We start from the raw sequence: 25,605 nt of genomic DNA, 5'->3' as shown, positions 1-25,605 counted from the left end.
ATAAACAATATGCAAGTAAATAGAGGGAACAACAAATGAGGAGGACACAAAGTACTCACATGGAATAGCACAAAGGAGAGAGAGAGAAAGGGAACCCCAGGCGAACGGAACGCCTTAGTGCACCTCGCGGGAAACCGCCCGCTTCTGAGGAGGCTAATGCTGGAGGCATATGAGCTGCCCTTTAACCTAGCGAAGGAGGATGTGACGTGGGCGCAAAAATCCAGGACGTGACGCGGCCGCGTCATAACGCCAGCTGCGCTGGGTCGCCATAGCAACCCAGACGCAGCGGCGCCGTCAATGGGAGCCGATTGGAGAGGGGATATTACTGGGGCATGCGCATGTTGTAATGAAAGGGGCAGAGTAAATGATGAAAGCAATAAAGATGAAAATAGTAACAAAATAAGAATGCTTAACGAAATACAAACAAAAAATAGTGTATATAAAAAAGGCAATGATGTACAATCCATATATCTATACAAGACTCAATACATTGTTCTGCTTAAAAGCTGCAAAGCTGACATCTAGTGGAGGGTTTATAAAACAGCTATGGTTATCTTCTGCATAGACACATATATGTATATGAATATGTGAGCCCCTGATCCTAAAAGTTCTTTGGTCTTCTCCTTCTTTCATAAGAAGTCCACATCGGAATCACTATGTAAGAAAAAAATCAGAGAAAAAAGAAAATTTAAAAATTAGAAGTTAGTAATTATATGAATTTCATCAGATATATAAATGATCTAAGTTGATGGACCAGCATAGGGGTGGAACCGATAGGAGGAGGTAATGCCAAGACCTAAAAAATGGGCTCTATAAAGAAAATATATACAGACCCCATCAGAATGGAGAGGAGAACAAAGTAAGCAACCACAAACCACCAGATCACAATATGGAGAAGAGGAAAAGGAGGAAAAAGAGGAAAAAGATCAAAAGGAGAGGAAGAAGGTGTATTGGGGATAGTGATTGGGGGAAGGGGACAAAAATGTATACATATATAAATATATATATGTATGAATGTATTCACATATACATGAGAAAATATAATATAATCAAGCAAGGGACTATGTATTCAGCGTATGTGATGCATGGAGGTGTATACATATATATACATATCTAGATGTAAAAATCCTGCGCACTCACAAAACGCGGAACACACGACCAAAAAAGGTGGAACGCTCAAAGAACACACAAAGAGGGATGGATAAAGGACAAGGACCTAATAATACGTCCAAAGGATCTATATGGTGGATTAATGAAGAAAGCTACTAAACGAAAAATCCTCGTTTAGGCCTCCAGGTATCTGTGTACCCATTTCAAAAATCCACCTAGTCTCTGCTCTAAGCAGAGATTGAGTGATGTCCCCTCCTCGTATAGGGGCATGAATCCTTTGTAGGCCAGTCACCTTCCAACCAACTGTGCTACTGTTATGATACAAGAGGGCATGTAACGCTACTGGGGTGATCTGTTTGCCCTCTAGATGATCTTTGGCTGAGAGTCTAATGGTAGAGAAATGCTTTTGTATACGTAGTTTGAGCATGTTTTTTGTTTGGCCAATATACTTGAGGCCACAAGGGCATTCCAGAAGATAGATAACACCAGGAGTAAGACAGTTGACAAATTGCTTCAAATTGAAGTATCTCGTATGTGAAGCGTTCCATACTTGTTTGGTAGGTCTCATTGCTAAACAGATATTACAGCTGTTGCAAGGATAGCTGCCCCTTACTTTAAATGTGCTCTTCTGTTGTCTACTATAGTGACTCCTACAAATCATATTTCTTAAAGTAGGTGCTCTTTTTGCCGTGAGTGAAGCATGTTGTGTGATATACTCACTCATTATGGGGTCGCTATTAATTATAGCCCAATGTTTTCTCAATATGTTCTGTATCTGGGTCCATCGATTATTGTACATCGTACAGAATCTGACCAATTCCTCTTTTTTCTTTACCTTAGGCTGCAATAGATCCACTCTGTTGCTAGATCTTGCTCTAAATAGCGCCTTCTTAATGGAATTCTTAGGATAGCCTCTGTCTAGGAAACGTTGTGACAGCTGGTTTGCTTCTTTCTCAAAGTCGGATATATTTGTACAATTTCGTCTTAAACGAAGAAATTGGCCCACTGGAATATTCCTTTTCAGTGTGTCTGTGTGAAAAGAGTCGAAATGTAAGAGGCTGTTGACGGCAGTTTCTTTACGATATAGTGAGGTATGGATAGCTCCCTGCTCATTTAATGTTACTTTTAGATCCAAAAAGCTAACCTCGGTTTGGGAGTAGTTGGCAGTAAGGAAGATGTTGTGATCATTAGTATTTAATTCTGAAACAAATGTTTGTGCCTTCTCCATATTCCCATTCCATAATATAAGTATGTCATCCACATACCTAAAATAGCCCAAGATGTTATCATGATAATCTGTCATCTTTGGGGACCATACAATTTCTCTTTCCCACCAACCTAAAAATAGGTTAGCGATTGAGGGGGCACACTTGGCCCCCATAGAAACGCCATGAGTTTGTAAATAATATTTACCATTGAATGTGAAGAAATTGTGTTTCAGCACGTAGTCTAATAATTGGAGGAGAAAGATGTTGAAGTCATCTCTCACGGTTGAGGTGGTCCTGAGAAAGTATCTGACAGATGATAGGGCATCTCTGTGGTCGATATTCGTGTAGAGGGATTCGACGTCACAAGTAATAAGCAATGAATCTGATGGTAAGACAACATCATCCAGTTTAGTAATGAGATCAGATGAGTCCCTAACATATGAATCTAAACTCGTCACGTGATCCTGCAGAAAAAAATCAATAAATGAGCAACAGCGTTCCAACAAACTGCCTATACCCGCCACTATGGGTCTACCAGGTGGTGCCTCCCTATTTTTGTGCACCTTGGGTAGCAAATAAAGGGTGGGCGTGACCGGATTTTTTACTGTCAGGAATTGCCATTCTCTCAGTGAAATGAGCCCCATTTGTTTGGCATCCTTTAGGATAGAATCTAACTTATCCTTAAATAGAGTAGTCGGATTATCTTGAAGTTTACGATAGAATCTGTTGTTATTGAGTTGTTTATTGGCCTCTTTTTCATAAAGAACGGTTGGCCAGATCACTATATTGCCCCCCTTATCCGCTTCTTTTATGACTATATCTGTCCGTGTTTTTAATACCTGTAGCGCTTCTTTTTCATTCTTTGATAAGTTATTCTGTGTGTTCGGGATTCTCTGGATCTTCTTAAAGTCCTGCAGCATCATGTCAAAGAAAACTTTTACCTGTGGGCACAGTGCAAGAGAAGGCATAAAGAAAGAAGGAGACCTAAAACTCGTCTGAGGCCGATCCTCTTGTGAGGAATCGTTTTCGCTTACCAAGTCAAGTAGATCTTGCAGGACCTGTCGATCAATTGCTTCTGGAAGAAACAAAGCTCCCTGTAGTTGTTGAGAGGTCTGTTTCTTGTTGTGATATGCAAATTTCAGAGTAAGTTTTCGACAAAACAGGTAAAGATCCTTGACTAATTCAAATAAGTCAAATTCTTTAGTTGGAGAGAAAGATAGGCCTCTACTCAAGACTTTAACTTCAATGGACGTGAGGGGTACATCAGAAAGATTAATGATTTGTAATCCCTCTGCTACCGTTGTGCTTCCGGGCTCCCCAAAAGTCTTTTCTTTTTGTTCGGGGATTGTACATAACTGGTTAGTCTTCTTCTGATATCTCCTACCACCCCTTCGCTTTCGCTTCCTGTGTCTAAAAAATCAGATGTATCAGAAGATTGGTTACTATGTGGCCTGACAGGTTGTTCACCTCCAATAGCTCCTTCTTTTGGCCTATTTTTAGGGAGTTTTTTGGGGTTTTTTCTATACCTACGCCCCCTACGGTTGCCTCTATGTTTCCATAGATATGCTTTGTTCTGATTATAATCTTCTCTGTCACGCTGCAACTTTTTCTTTTTGGCATCTATGGTGTCATGTTCTACTTTAGCAACATCTTTCTGTAATTGGGTTAGAAAAGGTTGGACAAGAGTAAGGGAATCAAATTTATCTAAATCCTGAAGGAGGCTGTTTATTCGATTTTTAAGCATTGGTAGCAGTTTTCTATCATGGGCCAATAACATTTGTATGATAATGACAGAACATCTCGCCAACCCTGCTTCCCAATCTTCCCTTTCCTTAAGATCAACTTCCCATGAAGGAAAAATTTGGATACGTAGGCCTCTAGGATAAATGCCTTCTCTACAGTAGTGTTCCAAACTGTGAATGTTCCACCACAGTTTGATGTAATCAGCATGTGCATCTTTAATTTCCACACATAATTTCCTAAATTCTGGTGAAATTGGAGTTCTGGAATTGTCTCTATTCTCCGATGCAGCAAAAACCGAGCTCAATTGGGAGCTCCATGTCTGTTCCATACGATTAAGGACTTCCATAGTCTAAAAAGGAGACAATGACTGGGCTAGATACACCTAAGCTCAGAAAATCTCAACATATAGGTGAAAAACCAAAAGAAGACCAAACAGCTTGACAACCCTCTATGCAAACAACTAAGCAACTGAAGTATAGAAAAGTTGAAATAACAGGAGAAAATCAATCGCCTCTTTAAATTGAAGTGTGCTGTCGTTCCTAGAAAAAAGCAGAAATGCTTAAATAAGTCAATTTGGCTACATAAGAGACGGAACAAGCACCACCAAGAAAATATATATAATGGTAATTACAAAATGTGGGGTCTAGGCGTGCTATGAGCTATATAAACATATTGGATACACAAGAAAGGAAAGGAAAGTAGCTCTTCAAGCACCACACTGGACCAGAGTGTAAGAATATATCAAAAAAGTTCATCTTTATTTCAACATCATGAAAATATTAAAAACATGTAAAAACAAGGCCGTGGGTCTGGGGTCCCCCAAAAAATGTGTGAACAAGTGGATACTAGCACTGATGAAAATAATAGGCAAAAGTAGCACAGCAGTGCTTATTACAATACAAATAAACTCTCCTAAGAGCCCAATAATGGTGAGCACCATAGAAATAGGGTGACCTCTGTGTTCCAAAATGTCAATAGATATAGTAAATATATGTCATAATAACAATAAAGTGCAATACATGATACCAAAAATGGTAAATGATAAGGTGACGACGTGCAATAGGAAATATAATAGGTAAATGCTCAGTGCATAAACAACAAAATAATGAAGACGACAATGCAGTAAAAATAAACAATATGCAAGTAAATAGAGGGAACAACAAATGAGGAGGACACAAAGTACTCACATGGAATAGCACAAAGGAGAGAGAGAGAAAGGGAACCCCAGGCGAACGGAACGCCTTAGTGCACCTCGCGGGAAACCGCCCGCTTCTGAGGAGGCTAATGCTGGAGGCATATGAGCTGCCCTTTAACCTAGCGAAGGAGGATGTGACGTGGGCGCAAAAATCCAGGACGTGACGCGGCCGCGTCATAACGCCAGCTGCGCTGGGTCGCCATAGCAACCCAGACGCAGCGGCGCCGTCAATGGGAGCCGATTGGAGAGGGGATATTACTGGGGCATGCGCATGTTGTAATGAAAGGGGCAGAGTAAATGATGAAAGCAATAAAGATGAAAATAGTAACAAAATAAGAATGCTTAACGAAATACAAACAAAAAATAGTGTATATAAAAAAGGCAATGATGTACAATCCATATATCTATACAAGACTCAATACATTGTTCTGCTTAAAAGCTGCAAAGCTGACATCTAGTGGAGGGTTTATAAAACAGCTATGGTTATCTTCTGCATAGACACATATGTATATGAATATGTGAGCCCCTGATCCTAAAAGTTCTTTGGTCTTCTCCTTCTTTCATAAGAAGTCCACATCGGAATCACTATGTAAGAAAAAAATCAGAGAAAAAAGAAAATTTAAAAATTAGAAGTTAGTAATTATATGAATTTCATCAGATATATAAATGATCTAAGTTGATGGACCAGCATAGGGGTGGAACCGATAGGAGGAGGTAATGCCAAGACCTAAAAAATGGGCTCTATAAAGAAAATATATACTTTTCTATACTTCAGTTGCTTAGTTGTTTGCATAGAGGGTTGTCAAGCTGTTTGGTCTTCTTTTGGTTTTTCACCTATATGTTGAGATTTTCTGAGCTTAGGTGTATCTAGCCCAGTCATTGTCTCCTTTTTAGACTATGGAAGTCCTTAATCGTATGGAACAGACATGGAGCTCCCAATTGAGCTCGGTTTTTGCTGCATCGGAGAATAGAGACAATTCCAGAACTCCAATTTCACCAGAATTTAGGAAATTATGTGTGGAAATTAAAGATGCACATGCTGATTACATCAAACTGTGGTGGAACATTCACAGTTTGGAACACTACTGTAGAGAAGGCATTTATCCTAGAGGCCTACGTATCCAAATTTTTCCTTCATGGGAAGTTGATCTTAAGGAAAGGGAAGATTGGGAAGCAGGGTTGGCGAGATGTTCTGTCATTATCATACAAATGTTATTGGCCCATGATAGAAAACTGCTACCAATGCTTAAAAATCGAATAAACAGCCTCCTTCAGGATTTAGATAAATTTGATTCCCTTACTCTTGTCCAACCTTTTCTAACCCAATTACAGAAAGATGTTGCTAAAGTAGAACATGACACCATAGATGCCAAAAAGAAAAAGTTGCAGCGTGACAGAGAAGATTATAATCAGAACAAAGCATATCTATGGAAACATAGAGGCAACCGTAGGGGGCGTAGGTATAGAAAAAACCCCAAAAAACTCCCTAAAAATAGGCCAAAAGAAGGAGCTATTGGAGGTGAACAACCTGTCAGGCCACATAGTAACCAATCTTCTGATACATCTGATTTTTTAGACACAGGAAGCGAAAGCGAAGGGGTGGTAGGAGATATCAGAAGAAGACTAACCAGTTATGTACAATCCCCGAACAAAAAGAAAAGACTTCTGGGGAGCCCGGAAGCACAACGGTAGCAGAGGGATTACAAATCATTAATCTTTCTGATGTACCCCTCACGTCCATTGAAGTTAAAGTCTTGAGTAGAGGCCTATCTTTCTCTCCAACTAAAGAATTTGACTTATTTGAATTAGTCAAGGATCTTTACCTGTTTTGTCGAAAACTTACTCTGAAATTTGCATATCACAACAAGAAACAGACCTCTCAACAACTACAGGGAGCTTTGTTTCTTCCAGAAGCAATTGATCGACAGGTCCTGCAAGATCTACTTGACTTGGTAAGCGAAAACGATTCCTCACAAGAGGATCGGCCTCAGACGAGTTTTAGGTCTCCTTCTTTCTTTATGCCTTCTCTTGCACTGTGCCCACAGGTAAAAGTTTTCTTTGACATGATGCTGCAGGACTTTAAGAAGATCCAGAGAATCCCGAACACACAGAATAACTTATCAAAGAATGAAAAAGAAGCGCTACAGGTATTAAAAACACGGACAGATATAGTCATAAAAGAAGCGGATAAGGGGGGCAATATAGTGATCTGGCCAACCGTTCTTTATGAAAAAGAGGCCAATAAACAACTCAATAACAACAGATTCTATCGTAAACTTCAAGATAATCCGACTACTCTATTTAAGGATAAGTTAGATTCTATCCTAAAGGATGCCAAACAAATGGGGCTCATTTCACTGAGAGAATGGCAATTCCTGACAGTAAAAAATCCGGTCACGCCCACCCTTTATTTGCTACCCAAGGTGCACAAAAATAGGGAGGCACCACCTGGTAGACCCATAGTGGCGGGTATAGGCAGTTTGTTGGAACGCTGTTGCTCATTTATTGATTTTTTTCTGCAGGATCACGTGACGAGTTTAGATTCATATGTTAGGGACTCATCTGATCTCATTACTAAACTGGATGATGTTGTCTTACCATCAGATTCATTGCTTATTACTTGTGACGTCGAATCCCTCTACACGAATATCGACCACAGAGATGCCCTATCATCTGTCAGATACTTTCTCAGGACCACCTCAACCGTGAGAGATGACTTCAACATCTTTCTCCTCCAATTATTAGACTACGTGCTGAAACACAATTTCTTCACATTCAATGGTAAATATTATTTACAAACTCATGGCGTTTCTATGGGGGCCAAGTGTGCCCCCTCAATCGCTAACCTATTTTTAGGTTGGTGGGAAAGAGAAATTGTATGGTCCCCAAAGATGACAGATTATCATGATAACATCTTGGGCTATTTTAGGTATGTGGATGACATACTTATATTATGGAATGGGAATATGGAGAAGGCACAAACATTTGTTTCAGAATTAAATACTAATGATCACAACATCTTCCTTACTGCCAACTACTCCCAAACCGAGGTTAGCTTTTTGGATCTAAAAGTAACATTAAATGAGCAGGGAGCTATCCATACCTCACTATATCGTAAAGAAACTGCCGTCAACAGCCTCTTACATTTCGACTCTTTTCACACAGACACACTGAAAAGGAATATTCCAGTGGGCCAATTTCTTCGTTTAAGACGAAATTGTACAAATATATCCGACTTTGAGAAAGAAGCAAACCAGCTGTCACAACGTTTCCTAGACAGAGGCTATCCTAAGAATTCCATTAAGAAGGCGCTATTTAGAGCAAGATCTAGCAACAGAGTGGATCTATTGCAGCCTAAGGTAAAGAAAAAAGAGGAATTGGTCAGATTCTGTACGATGTACAATAATCGATGGACCCAGATACAGAACATATTGAGAAAACATTGGGCTATAATTAATAGCGACCCCATAATGAGTGAGTATATCACACAACATGCTTCACTCACGGCAAAAAGAGCACCTACTTTAAGAAATATGATTTGTAGGAGTCACTATAGTAGACAACAGAAGAGCACATTTAAAGTAAGGGGCAGCTATCCTTGCAACACCTGTAATATCTGTTTAGCAATGAGACCTACCAAACAAGTATGGAACGCTTCACATACGAGATACTTCAATTTGAAGCAATTTGTCAACTGTCTTACTCCTGGTGTTATCTATCTTCTGGAATGCCCTTGTGGCCTCAAGTATATTGGCCAAACAAAAAACATGCTCAAACTACGTATACAAAAGCATTTCTCTACCATTAGACTCTCAGCCAAAGATCATCTAGAGGGCAAACAGATCACCCCAGTAGCGTTACATGCCCTCTTGTATCATAACAGTAGCACAGTTGGTTGGAAGGTGACTGGCCTACAAAGGATTCATGCCCCTATACGAGGAGGGGACATCACTCAATCTCTGCTTAGAGCAGAGACTAGGTGGATTTTTGAAATGGGTACACAGATACCTGGAGGCCTAAACGAGGATTTTTCGTTTAGTAGCTTTCTTCATTAATCCACCATATAGATCCTTTGGACGTATTATTAGGTCCTTGTCCTTTATCCATCCCTCTTTGTGTGTTCTTTGAGCGTTCCACCTTTTTTGGTCGTGTGTTCCGCGTTTTGTGAGTGCGCAGGATTTTTACATCTAGATATGTATATATATGTATACACCTCCATGCATCACATACGCTGAATACATAGTCCCTTGCTTGATTATATTATATTTTCTCATGTATATGTGAATACATTCATACATATATATATTTATATATGTATACATTTTTGTCCCCTTCCCCCAATCACTATCCCCAATACACCTTCTTCCTCTCCTTTTGATCTTTTTCCTCTTTTTCCTCCTTTTCCTCTTCTCCATATTGTGATCTGGTGGTTTGTGGTTGCTTACTTTGTTCTCCTCTCCATTCTGATGGGGTCTGTATATATTTTCTTTATAGAGCCCATTTTTTAGGTCTTGGCATTACCTCCTCCTATCGGTTCCACCCCTATGCTGGTCCATCAACTTAGATCATTTATATATCTGATGAAATTCATATAATTACTAACTTCTAATTTTTAAATTTTCTTTTTTCTCTGATTTTTTTCTTACATAGTGATTCCGATGTGGACTTCTTATGAAAGAAGGAGAAGACCAAAGAACTTTTAGGATCAGGGGCTCACATATTCATATACATATATGTGTCTATGCAGAAGATAACCATAGCTGTTTTATAAACCCTCCACTAGATGTCAGCTTTGCCGCTTTTAAGCAGAACAATGTATTGAGTCTTGTATAGATATATGGATTGTACATCATTGCCTTTTTTATATACACTATTTTTTGTTTGTATTTCGTTAAGCATTCTTATTTTGTTACTATTTTCATCTTTATTGCTTTCATCATTTACTCTGCCCCTTTCATTACAACATGCGCATGCCCCAGTAATATCCCCTCTCCAATCGGCTCCCATTGACGGCGCCGCTGCGTCTGGGTTGCTATGGCGACCCAGCGCAGCTGGCGTTATGACGCGGCCGCGTCACGTCCTGGATTTTTGCGCCCACGTCACATCCTCCTTCGCTAGGTTAAAGGGCAGCTCATATGCCTCCAGCATTAGCCTCCTCAGAAGCGGGCGGTTTCCCGCGAGGTGCACTAAGGCGTTCCGTTCGCCTGGGGTTCCCTTTCTCTCTCTCTCCTTTGTGCTATTCCATGTGAGTACTTTGTGTCCTCCTCATTTGTTGTTCCCTCTATTTACTTGCATATTGTTTATTTTTACTGCATTGTCGTCTTCATTATTTTGTTGTTTATGCACTGAGCATTTACCTATTATATTTCCTATTGCACGTCGTCACCTTGTCATTTACCATTTTTGGTATCATGTATTGCACTTTATTGTTATTATGACATATATTTACTATATCTATTGACATTTTGGAACACAGAGGTCACCCTATTTCTATGGTGCTCACCATTATTGGGCTCTTAGGAGAGTTTATTTGTATTGTAATAAGCACTGCTGTGCTACTTTTGCCTATTATTTTCATCAGTGCTAGTATCCACTTGTTCACACATTTTTTGGGGGACCCCAGACCCACGGCCTTGTTTTTACATGTTTTTAATATTTTCATGATGTTGAAATAAAGATGAACTTTTTTGATATATTCTTACACTCTGGTCCAGTGTGGTGCTTGAAGAGCTACTTTCCTTTCCTTTCTTGTGTATCCAATATGTTTATATAGCTCATAGCACGCCTAGACCCCACATTTTGTAATTACCATTATATATATTTTCTTGGTGGTGCTTGTTCCGTCTCTTATGTAGCCAAATTGACTTATTTAAGCATTTCTGCTTTTTTCTAGGAACGACAGCACACTTCAATTTAAAGAGGCGATTGATTTTCTCCTGTTATTTCAACTTTTCTATACTTCAGTTGCTTAGTTGTTTGCATAGAGGGTTGTCAAGCTGTTTGGTCTTCTTTTGGTTTTTCACCTATATGTTGAGATTTTCTGAGCTTAGGTGTATCTAGCCCAGTCATTGTCTCCTTTTTAGACTATGGAAGTCCTTAATCGTATGGAACAGACATGGAGCTCCCAATTGAGCTCGGTTTTTGCTGCATCGGAGAATAGAGACAATTCCAGAACTCCAATTTCACCAGAATTTAGGAAATTATGTGTGGAAATTAAAGATGCACATGCTGATTACATCAAACTGTGGTGGAACATTCACAGTTTGGAACACTACTGTAGAGAAGGCATTTATCCTAGAGGCCTACGTATCCAAATTTTTCCTTCATGGGAAGTTGATCTTAAGGAAAGGGAAGATTGGGAAGCAGGGTTGGCGAGATGTTCTGTCATTATCATACAAATGTTATTGGCCCATGATAGAAAACTGCTACCAATGCTTAAAAATCGAATAAACAGCCTCCTTCAGGATTTAGATAAATTTGATTCCCTTACTCTTGTCCAACCTTTTCTAACCCAATTACAGAAAGATGTTGCTAAAGTAGAACATGACACCATAGATGCCAAAAAGAAAAAGTTGCAGCGTGACAGAGAAGATTATAATCAGAACAAAGCATATCTATGGAAACATAGAGGCAACCGTAGGGGGCGTAGGTATAGAAAAAACCCCAAAAAACTCCCTAAAAATAGGCCAAAAGAAGGAGCTATTGGAGGTGAACAACCTGTCAGGCCACATAGTAACCAATCTTCTGATACATCTGATTTTTTAGACACAGGAAGCGAAAGCGAAGGGGTGGTAGGAGATATCAGAAGAAGACTAACCAGTTATGTACAATCCCCGAACAAAAAGAAAAGACTTCTGGGGAGCCCGGAAGCACAACGGTAGCAGAGGGATTACAAATCATTAATCTTTCTGATGTACCCCTCACGTCCATTGAAGTTAAAGTCTTGAGTAGAGGCCTATCTTTCTCTCCAACTAAAGAATTTGACTTATTTGAATTAGTCAAGGATCTTTACCTGTTTTGTCGAAAACTTACTCTGAAATTTGCATATCACAACAAGAAACAGACCTCTCAACAACTACAGGGAGCTTTGTTTCTTCCAGAAGCAATTGATCGACAGGTCCTGCAAGATCTACTTGACTTGGTAAGCGAAAACGATTCCTCACAAGAGGATCGGCCTCAGACGAGTTTTAGGTCTCCTTCTTTCTTTATGCCTTCTCTTGCACTGTGCCCACAGGTAAAAGTTTTCTTTGACATGATGCTGCAGGACTTTAAGAAGATCCAGAGAATCCCGAACACACAGAATAACTTATCAAAGAATGAAAAAGAAGCGCTACAGGTATTAAAAACACGGACAGATATAGTCATAAAAGAAGCGGATAAGGGGGGCAATATAGTGATCTGGCCAACCGTTCTTTATGAAAAAGAGGCCAATAAACAACTCAATAACAACAGATTCTATCGTAAACTTCAAGATAATCCGACTACTCTATTTAAGGATAAGTTAGATTCTATCCTAAAGGATGCCAAACAAATGGGGCTCATTTCACTGAGAGAATGGCAATTCCTGACAGTAAAAAATCCGGTCACGCCCACCCTTTATTTGCTACCCAAGGTGCACAAAAATAGGGAGGCACCACCTGGTAGACCCATAGTGGCGGGTATAGGCAGTTTGTTGGAACGCTGTTGCTCATTTATTGATTTTTTTCTGCAGGATCACGTGACGAGTTTAGATTCATATGTTAGGGACTCATCTGATCTCATTACTAAACTGGATGATGTTGTCTTACCATCAGATTCATTGCTTATTACTTGTGACGTCGAATCCCTCTACACGAATATCGACCACAGAGATGCCCTATCATCTGTCAGATACTTTCTCAGGACCACCTCAACCGTGAGAGATGACTTCAACATCTTTCTCCTCCAATTATTAGACTACGTGCTGAAACACAATTTCTTCACATTCAATGGTAAATATTATTTACAAACTCATGGCGTTTCTATGGGGGCCAAGTGTGCCCCCTCAATCGCTAACCTATTTTTAGGTTGGTGGGAAAGAGAAATTGTATGGTCCCCAAAGATGACAGATTATCATGATAACATCTTGGGCTATTTTAGGTATGTGGATGACATACTTATATTATGGAATGGGAATATGGAGAAGGCACAAACATTTGTTTCAGAATTAAATACTAATGATCACAACATCTTCCTTACTGCCAACTACTCCCAAACCGAGGTTAGCTTTTTGGATCTAAAAGTAACATTAAATGAGCAGGGAGCTATCCATACCTCACTATATCGTAAAGAAACTGCCGTCAACAGCCTCTTACATTTCGACTCTTTTCACACAGACACACTGAAAAGGAATATTCCAGTGGGCCAATTTCTTCGTTTAAGACGAAATTGTACAAATATATCCGACTTTGAGAAAGAAGCAAACCAGCTGTCACAACGTTTCCTAGACAGAGGCTATCCTAAGAATTCCATTAAGAAGGCGCTATTTAGAGCAAGATCTAGCAACAGAGTGGATCTATTGCAGCCTAAGGTAAAGAAAAAAGAGGAATTGGTCAGATTCTGTACGATGTACAATAATCGATGGACCCAGATACAGAACATATTGAGAAAACATTGGGCTATAATTAATAGCGACCCCATAATGAGTGAGTATATCACACAACATGCTTCACTCACGGCAAAAAGAGCACCTACTTTAAGAAATATGATTTGTAGGAGTCACTATAGTAGACAACAGAAGAGCACATTTAAAGTAAGGGGCAGCTATCCTTGCAACAGCTGTAATATCTGTTTAGCAATGAGACCTACCAAACAAGTATGGAACGCTTCACATACGAGATACTTCAATTTGAAGCAATTTGTCAACTGTCTTACTCCTGGTGTTATCTATCTTCTGGAATGCCCTTGTGGCCTCAAGTATATTGGCCAAACAAAAAACATGCTCAAACTACGTATACAAAAGCATTTCTCTACCATTAGACTCTCAGCCAAAGATCATCTAGAGGGCAAACAGATCACCCCAGTAGCGTTACATGCCCTCTTGTATCATAACAGTAGCACAGTTGGTTGGAAGGTGACTGGCCTACAAAGGATTCATGCCCCTATACGAGGAGGGGACATCACTCAATCTCTGCTTAGAGCAGAGACTAGGTGGATTTTTGAAATGGGTACACAGATACCTGGAGGCCTAAACGAGGATTTTTCGTTTAGTAGCTTTCTTCATTAATCCACCATATAGATCCTTTGGACGTATTATTAGGTCCTTGTCCTTTATCCATCCCTCTTTGTGTGTTCTTTGAGCGTTCCACCTTTTTTGGTCGTGTGTTCCGCGTTTTGTGAGTGCGCAGGATTTTTACATCTAGATATGTATATATATGTATACACCTCCATGCATCACATACGCTGAATACATAGTCCCTTGCTTGATTATATTATATTTTCTCATGTATATGTGAATACATTCATACATATATATATTTATATATGTATACATTTTTGTCCCCTTCCCCCAATCACTATCCCCAATACACCTTCTTCCTCTCCTTTTGATCTTTTTCCTCTTTTTCCTCCTTTTCCTCTTCTCCATATTGTGATCTGGTGGTTTGTGGTTGCTTACTTTGTTCTCCTCTCCATTCTGATGGGGTCTGTATATATTTTCTTTATAGAGCCCATTTTTTAGGTCTTGGCATTACCTCCTCCTATCGGTTCCACCCCTATGCTGGTCCATCAACTTAGATCATTTATATATCTGATGAAATTCATATAATTACTAACTTCTAATTTTTAAATTTTCTTTTTTCTCTGATTTTTTTCTTACATAGTGATTCCGATGTGGACTTCTTATGAAAGAAGGAGAAGACCAAAGAACTTTTAGGATCAGGGGCTCACATATTCATATACATATATGTGTCTATGCAGAAGATAACCATAGCTGTTTTATAAACCCTCCACTAGATGTCAGCTTTGCAGCTTTTAAGCAGAACAATGTATTGAGTCTTGTATAGATATATGGATTGTACATCATTGCCTTTTTTATATACACTATTTTTTGTTTGTATTTCGTTAAGCATTCTTATTTTGTTACTATTTTCATCTTTATTGCTTTCATCATTTACTCTGCCCCTTTCATTACAACATGCGCATGCCCCAGTAATATCCCCTCTCCAATCGGCTCCCATTGACGGCGCCGCTGCGTCTGGGTTGCTATGGCGACCCAGCGCAGCTGGCGTTATGACGCGGCCGCGTCACGTCCTGGATTTTTGCGCCCACGTCACATCCTCCTTCGCTAGGTTAAAGGGCAGCTCATATGCCTCCAGCATTAGCCTCCTCAGAAGCGGGCGGTTTCCCGCGAGGTGCACTAAGGCGTTCCGTTCGCCTGGGGTTCCCTTTCTCTCTCTCTCCTTTGTGCTATTCCATGTGAGTACTTTGTGTCCTCCTCATTTGTTGTTCCCTCTATTTACTTGCATATTGTTTATTTTTACTGCATTGTCGTCTTCATTATTTTGTTGTTTATGCACTGAGCATTTACCTATTATATTTCCTATTGCACGTCGTCACCTTGTCATTTACCATTTTTGGTATCATGTATTGCACTTTATTGTTATTATGACATATATTTACTATATCTATTGACATTTTGGAACACAGAGGTCACCCTATTTCTATGGTGCTCACCATTATTGGGCTCTTAGGAGAGTTTATTTGTATTGTAATAAGCACTGCTGTGCTACTTTTGCCTATTATTTTCATCAGTGCTAGTATCCACTTGTTCACACATTTTTTGGGGGACCCCAGACCCACGGCCTTGTTTTTACATGTTTTTAATATTTTCATGATGTTGAAATAAAGATGAACTTTTTTGATATATTCTTACACTCTGGTCCAGTGTGGTGCTTGAAGAGCTACTTTCCTTTCCTTTCTTGTGTATCCAATATGTTTATATAGCTCATAGCACGCCTAGACCCCACATTTTGTAATTACCATTATATATATTTTCTTGGTGGTGCTTGTTCCGTCTCTTATGTAGCCAAATCACTTCTTAGCTCTCTGCTTCTAAAGCAAAGAGAGAGATGATTCTCAGCACAGCTAAGAATGTAAACAAAAGATAATGTTATCATCTCTTCGGATGCAGATCATAAACTGAAGGAGCTTTCAAATAAAGTGCTTTGTTTAACTTTCTGGGGACCGCCTGCCTAACCCCCCTTAAGTACCAGGCCATTTTACGTGCGGGGGGGGGTGCATTTGGGGGGGGTCAGGCAGCTTGATCCCCAGTAAAGTTTGCTAGACATGGTGTCTCCAATGTAGCCAGGTGTCCCCCGTATTGCCAGCAGCCTTTACTCACCTCCCAGGCTCCAGCGATGAGCAGCTCTAGCCCTCTCCACTCTAGTTGGCATCCCCGCTCATAGTGCTGCTAAGTTCTGGGTCGCAGCTTGATGACGTCATCAATCATCAGTCAAAGTGATCACGTGATCAGGAACCAATCACAATGGCTCCCGATCACTGAGGGGAGAGGTCAGCTGTCATATGACATGTCAGCTTACTCTCCCCTTTCGGGTGTGCACGATCGGGTCGGGAGCAGAAATGGCAAATCCTACGCTGCATCAGAGTTGGGCAGCCACAAGTGCAGTGTAGGATTTACTACACGTGGTCCCCACAAGGTTTGAATGCTGTTTTTGGGGTAGTAGATTTTATGCTGTAAATAATCTTTTAGAACAAAGAAGAAATACTGGGCTTCATAGCACCATAAGCAGAATTTGTACTGAAGCAAAAATGCTGATCCCTTATGAAAGCGGATTTCCAGTGATCTGAACATTTATCAACATGGGGATATTATGCCAAAGATCTCTTCTGCAGCACTATAAATATGTCCCTGAGTCTATCGGGGTCTTCAATATATAAAAGCTTTGTAAATCTTCACCTCAGCAAGCTGTTCATCTTCATCTTCCTGGTAATCTGGGATCAGAAAGTTCTGCCTTTGATCCATTAGTGACCAGTCTAATAATAAACAGAGAATACGGTACATTATTGCAGATACATATCAGTGGACTGAGCAGGCAAACAGTAATATCACGCTGCTAAGGAGGAGGATGCTGCTGGCTGGCAAACATCTGCCATATAAATTACTGCTGTTTTTGTACAAATATTAAAGAGGAACTGTAGTGAAAATAGCGTAATGAACAAGACTGCTTCAATTTTTTTTACAATATTCATATTAGTAAGTGCAGAGCAGTATGATCCACCAGGCAATCTAGGCAGGTGCTTGGGGCCTAGTGGGTGGCAAGGGGCCCACCTGTCAGCTTCTCTGACCTCTCTCCACTTACCAAAAGGACCACAAGGGAGCCCAAAATCTACTACCTTGCCTAGGGCCCCTTTATATCTTATTGCATCTCTGAGTCGGTGTTTACAGAGCATATGAAATGGCAGTTGATCAATCAGGCTGATAAGCATCATATGAGGAGCTCACAGGGCTGGGCAAATACAGAGCAAACCACTTAAGGACCAGGGGATTTTCCCCTTGTCTGTGCTGCGTGGGCTTTTCAGCCCACAGCACAGATCGTGTTGGCAGCATGGCGATCAGACTTCCCCCCTTTTTTCCCCACTAGGGGGATGTCCTGCTAGGGGGGTCTGATCGCCGCCGGCTATAACTGATTTGCGGGGGGGGGGGGGGCTCCTCAAAGCCCCCCTCCAGCAGCGTTTTCCGCCCTCTCTGCCGATCCCTCCCTCTCCCTCTTACCCAGGGCTGCGCAGGACGGATATCCTCCTAGGATAGGCTTTAGCCTATCAGATGCCGGCGATCCCCGGCCAATCAGAGGCCGGAGATTGCTGAACTGCCTTCTGTATGATGTAAATAGCGGGGATTTCTTCCCCGCGTGTTTACATTAGGCGTGCGAGCCGGGACCGGCGGCTCGCACACTGTTCACGGAGACACCCTCCGTGAACTGGCATCCATGCTATATCACTAACGACCTGCCGACACCTATCGGCGTTAGGCGGTCGTTAAGTGGTTGAATAATATTGAGGTGCGCTGGAGATAAAAAATTAAAAAAAAATTCCATCTTTCAGCAAAAATCCACTTTTTCATAGAAGTTGCACAATTGATGATCTTAAAGGGATAAAATGTATTAATCTAGGGAATTGTGCAACTTTTATGAATAAGTGGAGTTTTGCTGAAAGACGGATTTTTTTTTTTTTTTTTTAATAGACTGTTTTTATTGGTGCACACTTTTTTCATTCATTTTTTATAGGGGATACCAGAACGCTGATCTGAAGAGTGTGTATGTAGTATGTGCACGCTGATGCAAAGCATAGGCATGGATAACAACATAAGAGAGGAGATTTTATCATCTTTTTAATCAATCTGTATTACATTATAAAACGAAATAGTTATCTCCAGCGCTCCTGAATATTATTGTTTTTGGTACTCAGCTTTGGGTGGGTAGGGGGTAGTCACACCTATAGAGGTGGCAGCAGGACAATTAGTAGCAGCAGTGCCTATTAGCTCCCCTCACTATCAAAATTTAAAGAGTCCCCAGCTCAAAACTCACAGATTGCCAGCAGCTAACACAACATCCCCAAAATAAATGAGATGGTTGGTGCCACCAGCGATGGGCCGAAATTTCGCATCGAAATTCGCATTTTCACATTGTAATCGTAATGTGAAATTTCAGGGAAAATCTTAATTGATTTCATATGTAATAGTAGTATTTCATAATTTCGCCAAATTTTGTGCAGACTTTACTGGCTAATAGCAAAGTCCCCACACATGCTATTGCTACTAAAATTGCTACATATGTTAAGGAGAATATTGAGTACAAGTGTGATAAAACGCGGAAAAGCCACCGTGTGTACTGGCGGCAAGGCGGCTGATTCCGTGTCCAGCTCGGCGAATTGCACGCAGCAGCGTGCGTCTGGTGTGGCTGGGCCTGTTAGCTCACACAGGCTGAGGAATACGCGCGCACGCTGAGAGGCAGAACCTTTATGACAAACAAGGAGGGATCAGCTGACCAGGTTGGTCAGCTGACCTTAAAGCAAGTGGCTATTGGTTGATTGCGGATGGGTGGCGCTGGAGAGCGCCGCGCTATATATAGTCACTGCTGGCCAGTCTCAAGTTGTCTGCCGTTGCGAACACTACGTGGAAGCACTCAGACCATAGTCAGATCCTACAGTGTGTTAGAACCAGGAGGACCTGGGAATTCACACTGAGCCAGATTACTTCTGTGTATTATTGGGTTATCATTCTGTTATACTTCAGACTAGTTCCAGGGTGTTGAGACTACGGACCTCACACCCAAGATTAGGGACTCTGTTATCATTCTGTTATACTTCAGACTAGTTCCAGGGTGTCGAGACCACGGACCTCACACCCAAGATTAGGGACTCGGTGTTATCATTCTGTTATACTTCAGACTAGTTCCAGGGTGTAGAGACCACGGACCTCACACCCAAGATTAGGGACTCTGTGTTATTATTGTTATTCTACAGACTAGTTCCAGGGTGTCGAGACCACGGACCTCACACCCAAGTCTAGGAATACTCTGTACCATCATATTATACTCCAGACTAGTTCCAGGGTGTAGAGATCACGGACCTCACACCCAAGTCTAGGCATTGTTGATATCTGTTATGACCTATTGCATTCCTGACTATCCCTCTGCTTTCTGATTCGGTACCTACGCATATCTGATTACCTGTTGCCAAACCCTGCCTGCCTTTGGATACCGAATCAGCCTTCTGTCTATGTACCTTATCTGTCTGTGTGTTGCCGACCCAGCTTGCCCGACCTTGAGAGCTATCTCTCTCCTTAGAGATAGTCTCCAGACCTGCTAGTGACATCCACCTTTCAGGTGTCACTCACTCACAGGTTCTTCCTACCTTCAGCCTGGGACTCCACCCCTTTGGAGGTCTCAGGCTGCTGGACGGTTTTTGCACTTCTCAAAGGCGGTATCGCCCATACTGCCAGAGACCACCTGCTCCTCGGGTGGTCCCACTCAAAGTCATTACTGTTGCACCAAACACTCACACTATATAGGTGTCCAGAGGTTAGTTATACTTAGATTATCGGTGATTCTGCAGATCATCAATAATCAGATATAATCTGTATTCTTGGCGATACTGCAGATCACCAATAATCAGATTCTCTCTGTGTGCTGACACCGATCGTTACAAGTCAAAAAATAATTTTTCAAAAAGACCTTGTAGTTTTTGAGAAAATCGTTTTTAAAAATGCAAAGAAAAATGGTGTTTAAACGGTCATTTTTCCAAGTTTAAAAACCATTTTCCTTTGCATTTTTTAAATCGATTTTCTCAAAAACGATACGGTCTATTTGGAAAATTCTTTTTTTTCTCCCCTTGTACCCACTATTCCCTTTAACATAGGTAGCAATTTTGGTGTCAGTAGCATCTATGGGGGCTTTGCTATTAACCTCCAAAGTCGGAAATTTCACAAAATTACACAAATTTTTATTCAAATTACGAATGACTACGAAATCAATTTAGGCCCGGTTCACATTAGCGGTCGCCGTCCGGAATCGCCGTGCCGGAGCCGGACCGCATGCAGAACGGACGGAATGGACGCATGGCATGGCAATGAAAGCCTATGCGTCCGTTCACATGCGTCCGTTTCGTCCGGACCGGATCCGGACTCCGGCATAAGACCCAACATGCGCTATTTTTTGGTCCGTCTCCTCCGGCAGCCGTATCCGGAGCGGAGCCGGACTGCACCATCCGGCCAATACAAACCAATGAGAACCGGAGAGCGCACAACACACTGGCTAAAAATCCGGATGTTCTACCCCACTTCCTATGCGTATTGTAGCGGCGATTTTAGATGGGGACACATGGGCAAGCATTTTGGAGTGGAGCAGCAGTGACTTTAAACGTGCTGGAGATGTTGGCAGTATGTCGGAGGTGGAGGTGAGTGCTAAACAGCGGAGGGCCTGATTCCACAGGTCCACCTTCTGCTGACCTCCCAGACCCCACCATTTTTATTCTATTTCTACTATCTTTTGCCAAACGGATCCGGATCGCATCCTGATGAACACCTGATGCAACTTGACCGGATCCGGATCGGATCCGGATCAGAATCGTACGGTTCCGGTCCGGATCCGGTCAGGTCATCCGGTCCGTTTGGCAGAGAACCGCAAGTGTGAACCGGGCCTAAGTTTGCAAATGGTAATAACGTATAAGCGAAATTGCGAAAATGTACACTACATTTTGCGAAGTCGTAATTTTGCTGATTACGATCATCACTGGGTGCCACACATCCAAGGGGCACTTAGGTTACTCCCCTCTGCCGGCATCAAGGCCAATCTCCTAGAGGGATCCCCTACGCGAACGGTGGATGCATCTGCACCCTACACATACAATGTGCGTATCCACGGTTGGACACGTCTGGTAAAGGATAAAAAAGGAAGCATCCACCGCTAGCATATGGACCTTTCTAGAAGATGGGCCTCGACACCTGCATTTTTTGTATTTTGACTCCTGTATTTACCTGTACTATGTGTATTTTGTGGAAAACACTGCCATATGATGTGTACTGTGGAGGAAACACTGCCACATGATGTGTACTGTGGAGGAAACACTGCCACGTGATGTGTATTTTGTAGTAAACACTGCCACATTATGTGTATTTTGGGGATATGCTGCCATATGATGTGTACTTTGGGGGATATGCTGCCCCATTATGTGTACTTTGGGGGATATGCTGCCACATTATGTGTACTTGGGGGGATATGCTGCCCCATTATGTGTATTTGGGGGATATGCTCCCACATTATGTGTACTTTGGGGGATATGCTGCCACATTATTTGTACTTTGGGGATATGCTGCCACATTATTTGTACTTTAGGGGATATGCAGCCACATTATGTGTATTTTGGGGGATATGCTGCCACATTATGTGTCTTGCTGTCTGAGGAGGTTTGCCTGCTGTCCCTGGGCCTGTGTTGTTTGGTGCCAATGAGGTCTGGCTGCTGCCAGTTGCTGTTTGTGGCGGAGGACCTTTCATCACAACCCAAGGTAACCGTTTGGTTACTCAGTTTTTTGATGTGTTTTAATATGTTATGTCGCTCAGCTATATGTATTTCTTCCACGTATATGCGCAATACAACAGCACTCCAGCAGGTTAGTACAATAGGAATAGTGCATTATACCAAAATATTATTTTTTGAAAAATATTCTTGCAGAACACTCTATGCACTGACAAACATTTTCCTTTTTTACGACACATATACGTGGAAGACAAATATATGACTGAGCGTGGTTATTTTTTTTTTTTCACTTTAGCCTACTGTTCACTTGCTGTCTGAGGGGGTCTGTCTGCTGTCCCTGGACCTTTGTCTGGTGCCAGAAGTTTGGCTGCTGCCATGTGCTGTTTGTGAGTGGGGTAATGACATTCTCTAATTATCTTCAGAGTAACTTTGTCTGACTGACTGTGTTTTGGGAGAAAACTTGGGCTGTCTTTGCATTACACTGTTATGATACAGTTAGCTCCGCCCACATCCTCTCATGGTCACGTCCATATTTGCCATGGCACGCACCGCACTCAACTCTTTTCTGGTCCAGACCCTCGAGTCAAAATTAAGAACCTCATGTGGCCCTCAAGTCAAAAAAGTTTGCCCACCCCTGCTCTAGTGCATCCCAGCCAGAGTAGTGTTATCCACTAGAGGTGTTGCGAACATCTCCAAATCTGTGGGCCTCCAACTACTTCCGGGTCGTAATGACCGGGAGTAGTACGCCTGCGCTGCCCGGCGGAGCGCGTCCTAGATCGCGCTCCTGTTGCTGGGCACTTTCTGCACATGTGCGTGACGTCGTGAGTGACGTCACGCGCATGCGCAGAAAGTGCCCAGCAACAGGAGCGCGATCTAGGACGCGTTCCGCCGGGCAGCGCAGGCGTACTACTCCCGGTCATTGCGACCCAGAAGTAGTTGAAGGCCCAGAGAGATTCGCCCGGCGAACGGTTCGGGCCATCTCTATTATCCACAAGGAAACCTAAGCAACTGACTGGGGCCTAGTGGGAATCAAGGGGCCAGGCTGCCACTTTCTCTCTCCCACCTCTACTTACCAAAAAGTCTATAGGAGGTTGCAGAGGCTAGTACTTTGCCCTGGGCTCCATTTCATCTTAACCTTTTCTTATCACAGCTTTTCAGTGTCTCCTGCAGCATAACCCAGCATTCCAGTGTTCCCTGCAATCAGGGCTGTTTCTTGGGTGCAGACCGGCAAGTAGAAGAAGGGGGGCCCAGGCAAAAGGACATACGCTAGGGAGCTGGTGATGCGCAGTGCAGCCGAATGGAAGAAGAAGATTAGCAGCCCGATCACCTTCCTTGACTCCTCCTGGACTACCTGCATCAGACATCAAGTCCTCATCACGTTACCACCGCGTGATGACACCTGATGTCCTGTAGTGGTACTGCAGGCTGTCAGTGCATGGCGCCCATGGAGGAGTCAGCTTTCCAGGCTCTCTTCACCTGTGTGTTTTCCTGGTCCCTGCTTCCTCCTGGATGAGCATCTGGTCAATAGTAAGTAGGCAGATCTACTTGTGGCCTGTGGCTGTGCGACTGTCCCTAAAGAGTAAGTGTTCATGAGTCCAGGGGGAAGGGGCAGGGGGCAATTTTTACACCCCTGCAATGTAGTCCTTAGCAGACACTACTGTAGTTCCTGCAGTGGGATGACTTCATTGTGGAGATGTTTTGTCCCACCCTTCACTACAGAACCCTACCTAATAAGACACAAGTGTCTCTGCGTCCCATGTCCCTGTGTGTGTCCTTTTTTGTTGTGCGCATGTGCAGGGAGGGACGCAGAGACACTGAGGAGGAGAGCTGGGGGTATGACAAGGCGGGGGGCCAGGAGGGGCGGGCGTGTGCCGATATACCACAGCCTACCTCTGCTGGTGCAGTATAAACTGATTTAGGCAACATTTTTCCTTCCAACCCATTATATACATCTTTATGTCTGTTGTATAAGGTTTATTAACAAATTAACTATAATTTTCACATCTAAACCTCTCACTATTACCATTTTATGGTTCTCATTTTGGTTGCATGACACACCTTTATTACGCTGCCCTGAGGCTGCCCTGCCTTGAAAGAAACATTAAGATATGCAAACTGTGCACAACAGCATTGATGTTATTTCCGTACAGTAATGTACAAGTAGCACATTATCTTGAAGCCCTAGTTCAGACTTGTATTATTTTTTGATGCATATCTTGTAGAATGTAGGGTGATTGGCAGTTCACAAACTATTGTGCATTGCAGATAAATTACTTTTGCATTATTAGTTTTTTTTTTTTTTTTTAATCTAGCTTGCTGGGTTTACAAACTGTCTTAGAGTTGGTTCAAACGGGCGTCCAAACAGCGATAAACAATGGCCGCAGAGATAGCCATGCTATCCCAGGAAAAACATATATTAGTAGATAAATACTTGTTCTACTTACATCACTTATGTACTGTACTGTCCACGTTTTGATTTTAGAGAATCTTATATAGTGAATCAAGAGAAAACAATTTCAGGCATTTTCCATCCTCTGACTGAAGCCAATCCTGTTTTCTCCCCAGAATTTTTTCCCAGCGGGGTGGCATGAATAAGCGGGGCGTGATGAGAGAATGCAGGGTCATCGTTTCTTGGCTTACAGCATAGGAGGAGGTGAGCCGGGACAGCCGGGCGCTCACCAAAACTAGCAGGGTGGAGCACCCAGCTAAAAGGGCCTGGGGAGTACACTGCAATTCTGATGTAATTTCCTCTCTCTTTTTTTTCTTCTAGAAAGTGCACTGTCATATCTAGCTTGCTTTGTAAACACATGTGAGCCCAACATGAATTGTATTTCATCAGCTTTTGCAGAAATAGGCTTTCTCAGCCTCACCCTGTCACACTACTGCGCAGAACGCTCCCGTTTGCAGGAACATGAAGCGGGGTGCGTGTGTGTCCGGGCATACGCATAGGAGCATGGTCGGCCAGATTACCGAGGGAGATTATAGGAGAACGGAACAGCCGAGAGGATAGCGAGGGACCTCACATACCTCAAGGGGCCAGAGGAAGCCCCAGGAAAGTATAAATACACCAATACAACCCATCTCAGGTTTCTTTAAGTTAGTAAGTGTGCAAACATATCACTTTAAGCCCTTTCTAGTACAGTAAAGTCGCAGTTAACCGGAACTCAGACATCTGGCAGCCTCAACTAACCGGCATGCCTGGCGGGATAAAATGGGGGCGTTCCTACCTACGTTTGCTGAGTGAAGCGCATCAGAAGTGACTTACAAATCCTCCTGTAACTCCCAGAGGCTTTGTGGCGCACGGCTCCCGGGCGTCACTTGACCCGCATCAAAGCTGTG

The 25,605-nt window shown here is 42.2% G+C and overlaps 1 protein-coding gene and 2 long non-coding RNA genes across 13 annotated transcripts in view; 2 read left to right on the top strand and 1 right to left on the bottom strand.

Annotated features, from left to right (window-relative positions):
- Window positions 1–25,605, bottom strand: part of MSH5 (mutS homolog 5) — a 216,587-nt gene that overhangs the window by 169,550 nt on the left and 21,432 nt on the right. For all 9 annotated transcript variants that reach the window (XM_068250397.1, XM_068250402.1, XM_068250400.1 and 6 more), the window contains exon 2: window positions 17,192–17,268. In XM_068250397.1, coding sequence (XP_068106498.1) covers window positions 17,192–17,257 — 66 coding nt within the window. In that variant the 5' untranslated portion in view covers window positions 17,258–17,268. The remainder of the gene's footprint in view (window positions 1–17,191; window positions 17,269–25,605) is intronic.
- LOC137528145 (uncharacterized) lies at window positions 6,235–8,489 on the top strand. Of its 2 annotated transcripts, XR_011023290.1 has the most exons (4): window positions 6,235–7,208; window positions 7,302–7,403; window positions 7,861–8,037; window positions 8,422–8,489. It is a non-coding gene; the product is annotated as an uncharacterized lncRNA (long non-coding RNA). The 2 variants fall into 2 exon arrangements; XR_011023289.1 differs by having other exon boundaries at window positions 6,235–7,403.
- On the top strand, window positions 11,424–13,678 carry LOC137528144 (uncharacterized). Of its 2 annotated transcripts, XR_011023287.1 has the most exons (4): window positions 11,424–12,397; window positions 12,491–12,592; window positions 13,050–13,226; window positions 13,611–13,678. It is a non-coding gene; the product is annotated as an uncharacterized lncRNA (long non-coding RNA). The 2 variants fall into 2 exon arrangements; XR_011023286.1 differs by having other exon boundaries at window positions 11,424–12,592.

This window comes from Hyperolius riggenbachi, chromosome 8, assembly GCF_040937935.1.
Source record: "Hyperolius riggenbachi isolate aHypRig1 chromosome 8, aHypRig1.pri, whole genome shotgun sequence".
Classification (NCBI taxonomy): domain Eukaryota; kingdom Metazoa; phylum Chordata; class Amphibia; order Anura; family Hyperoliidae; genus Hyperolius; species Hyperolius riggenbachi.
The sequence above is the reverse complement of the archived record's forward strand: the minus strand, read 5'-3'. Positions and strand labels throughout refer to the sequence as shown.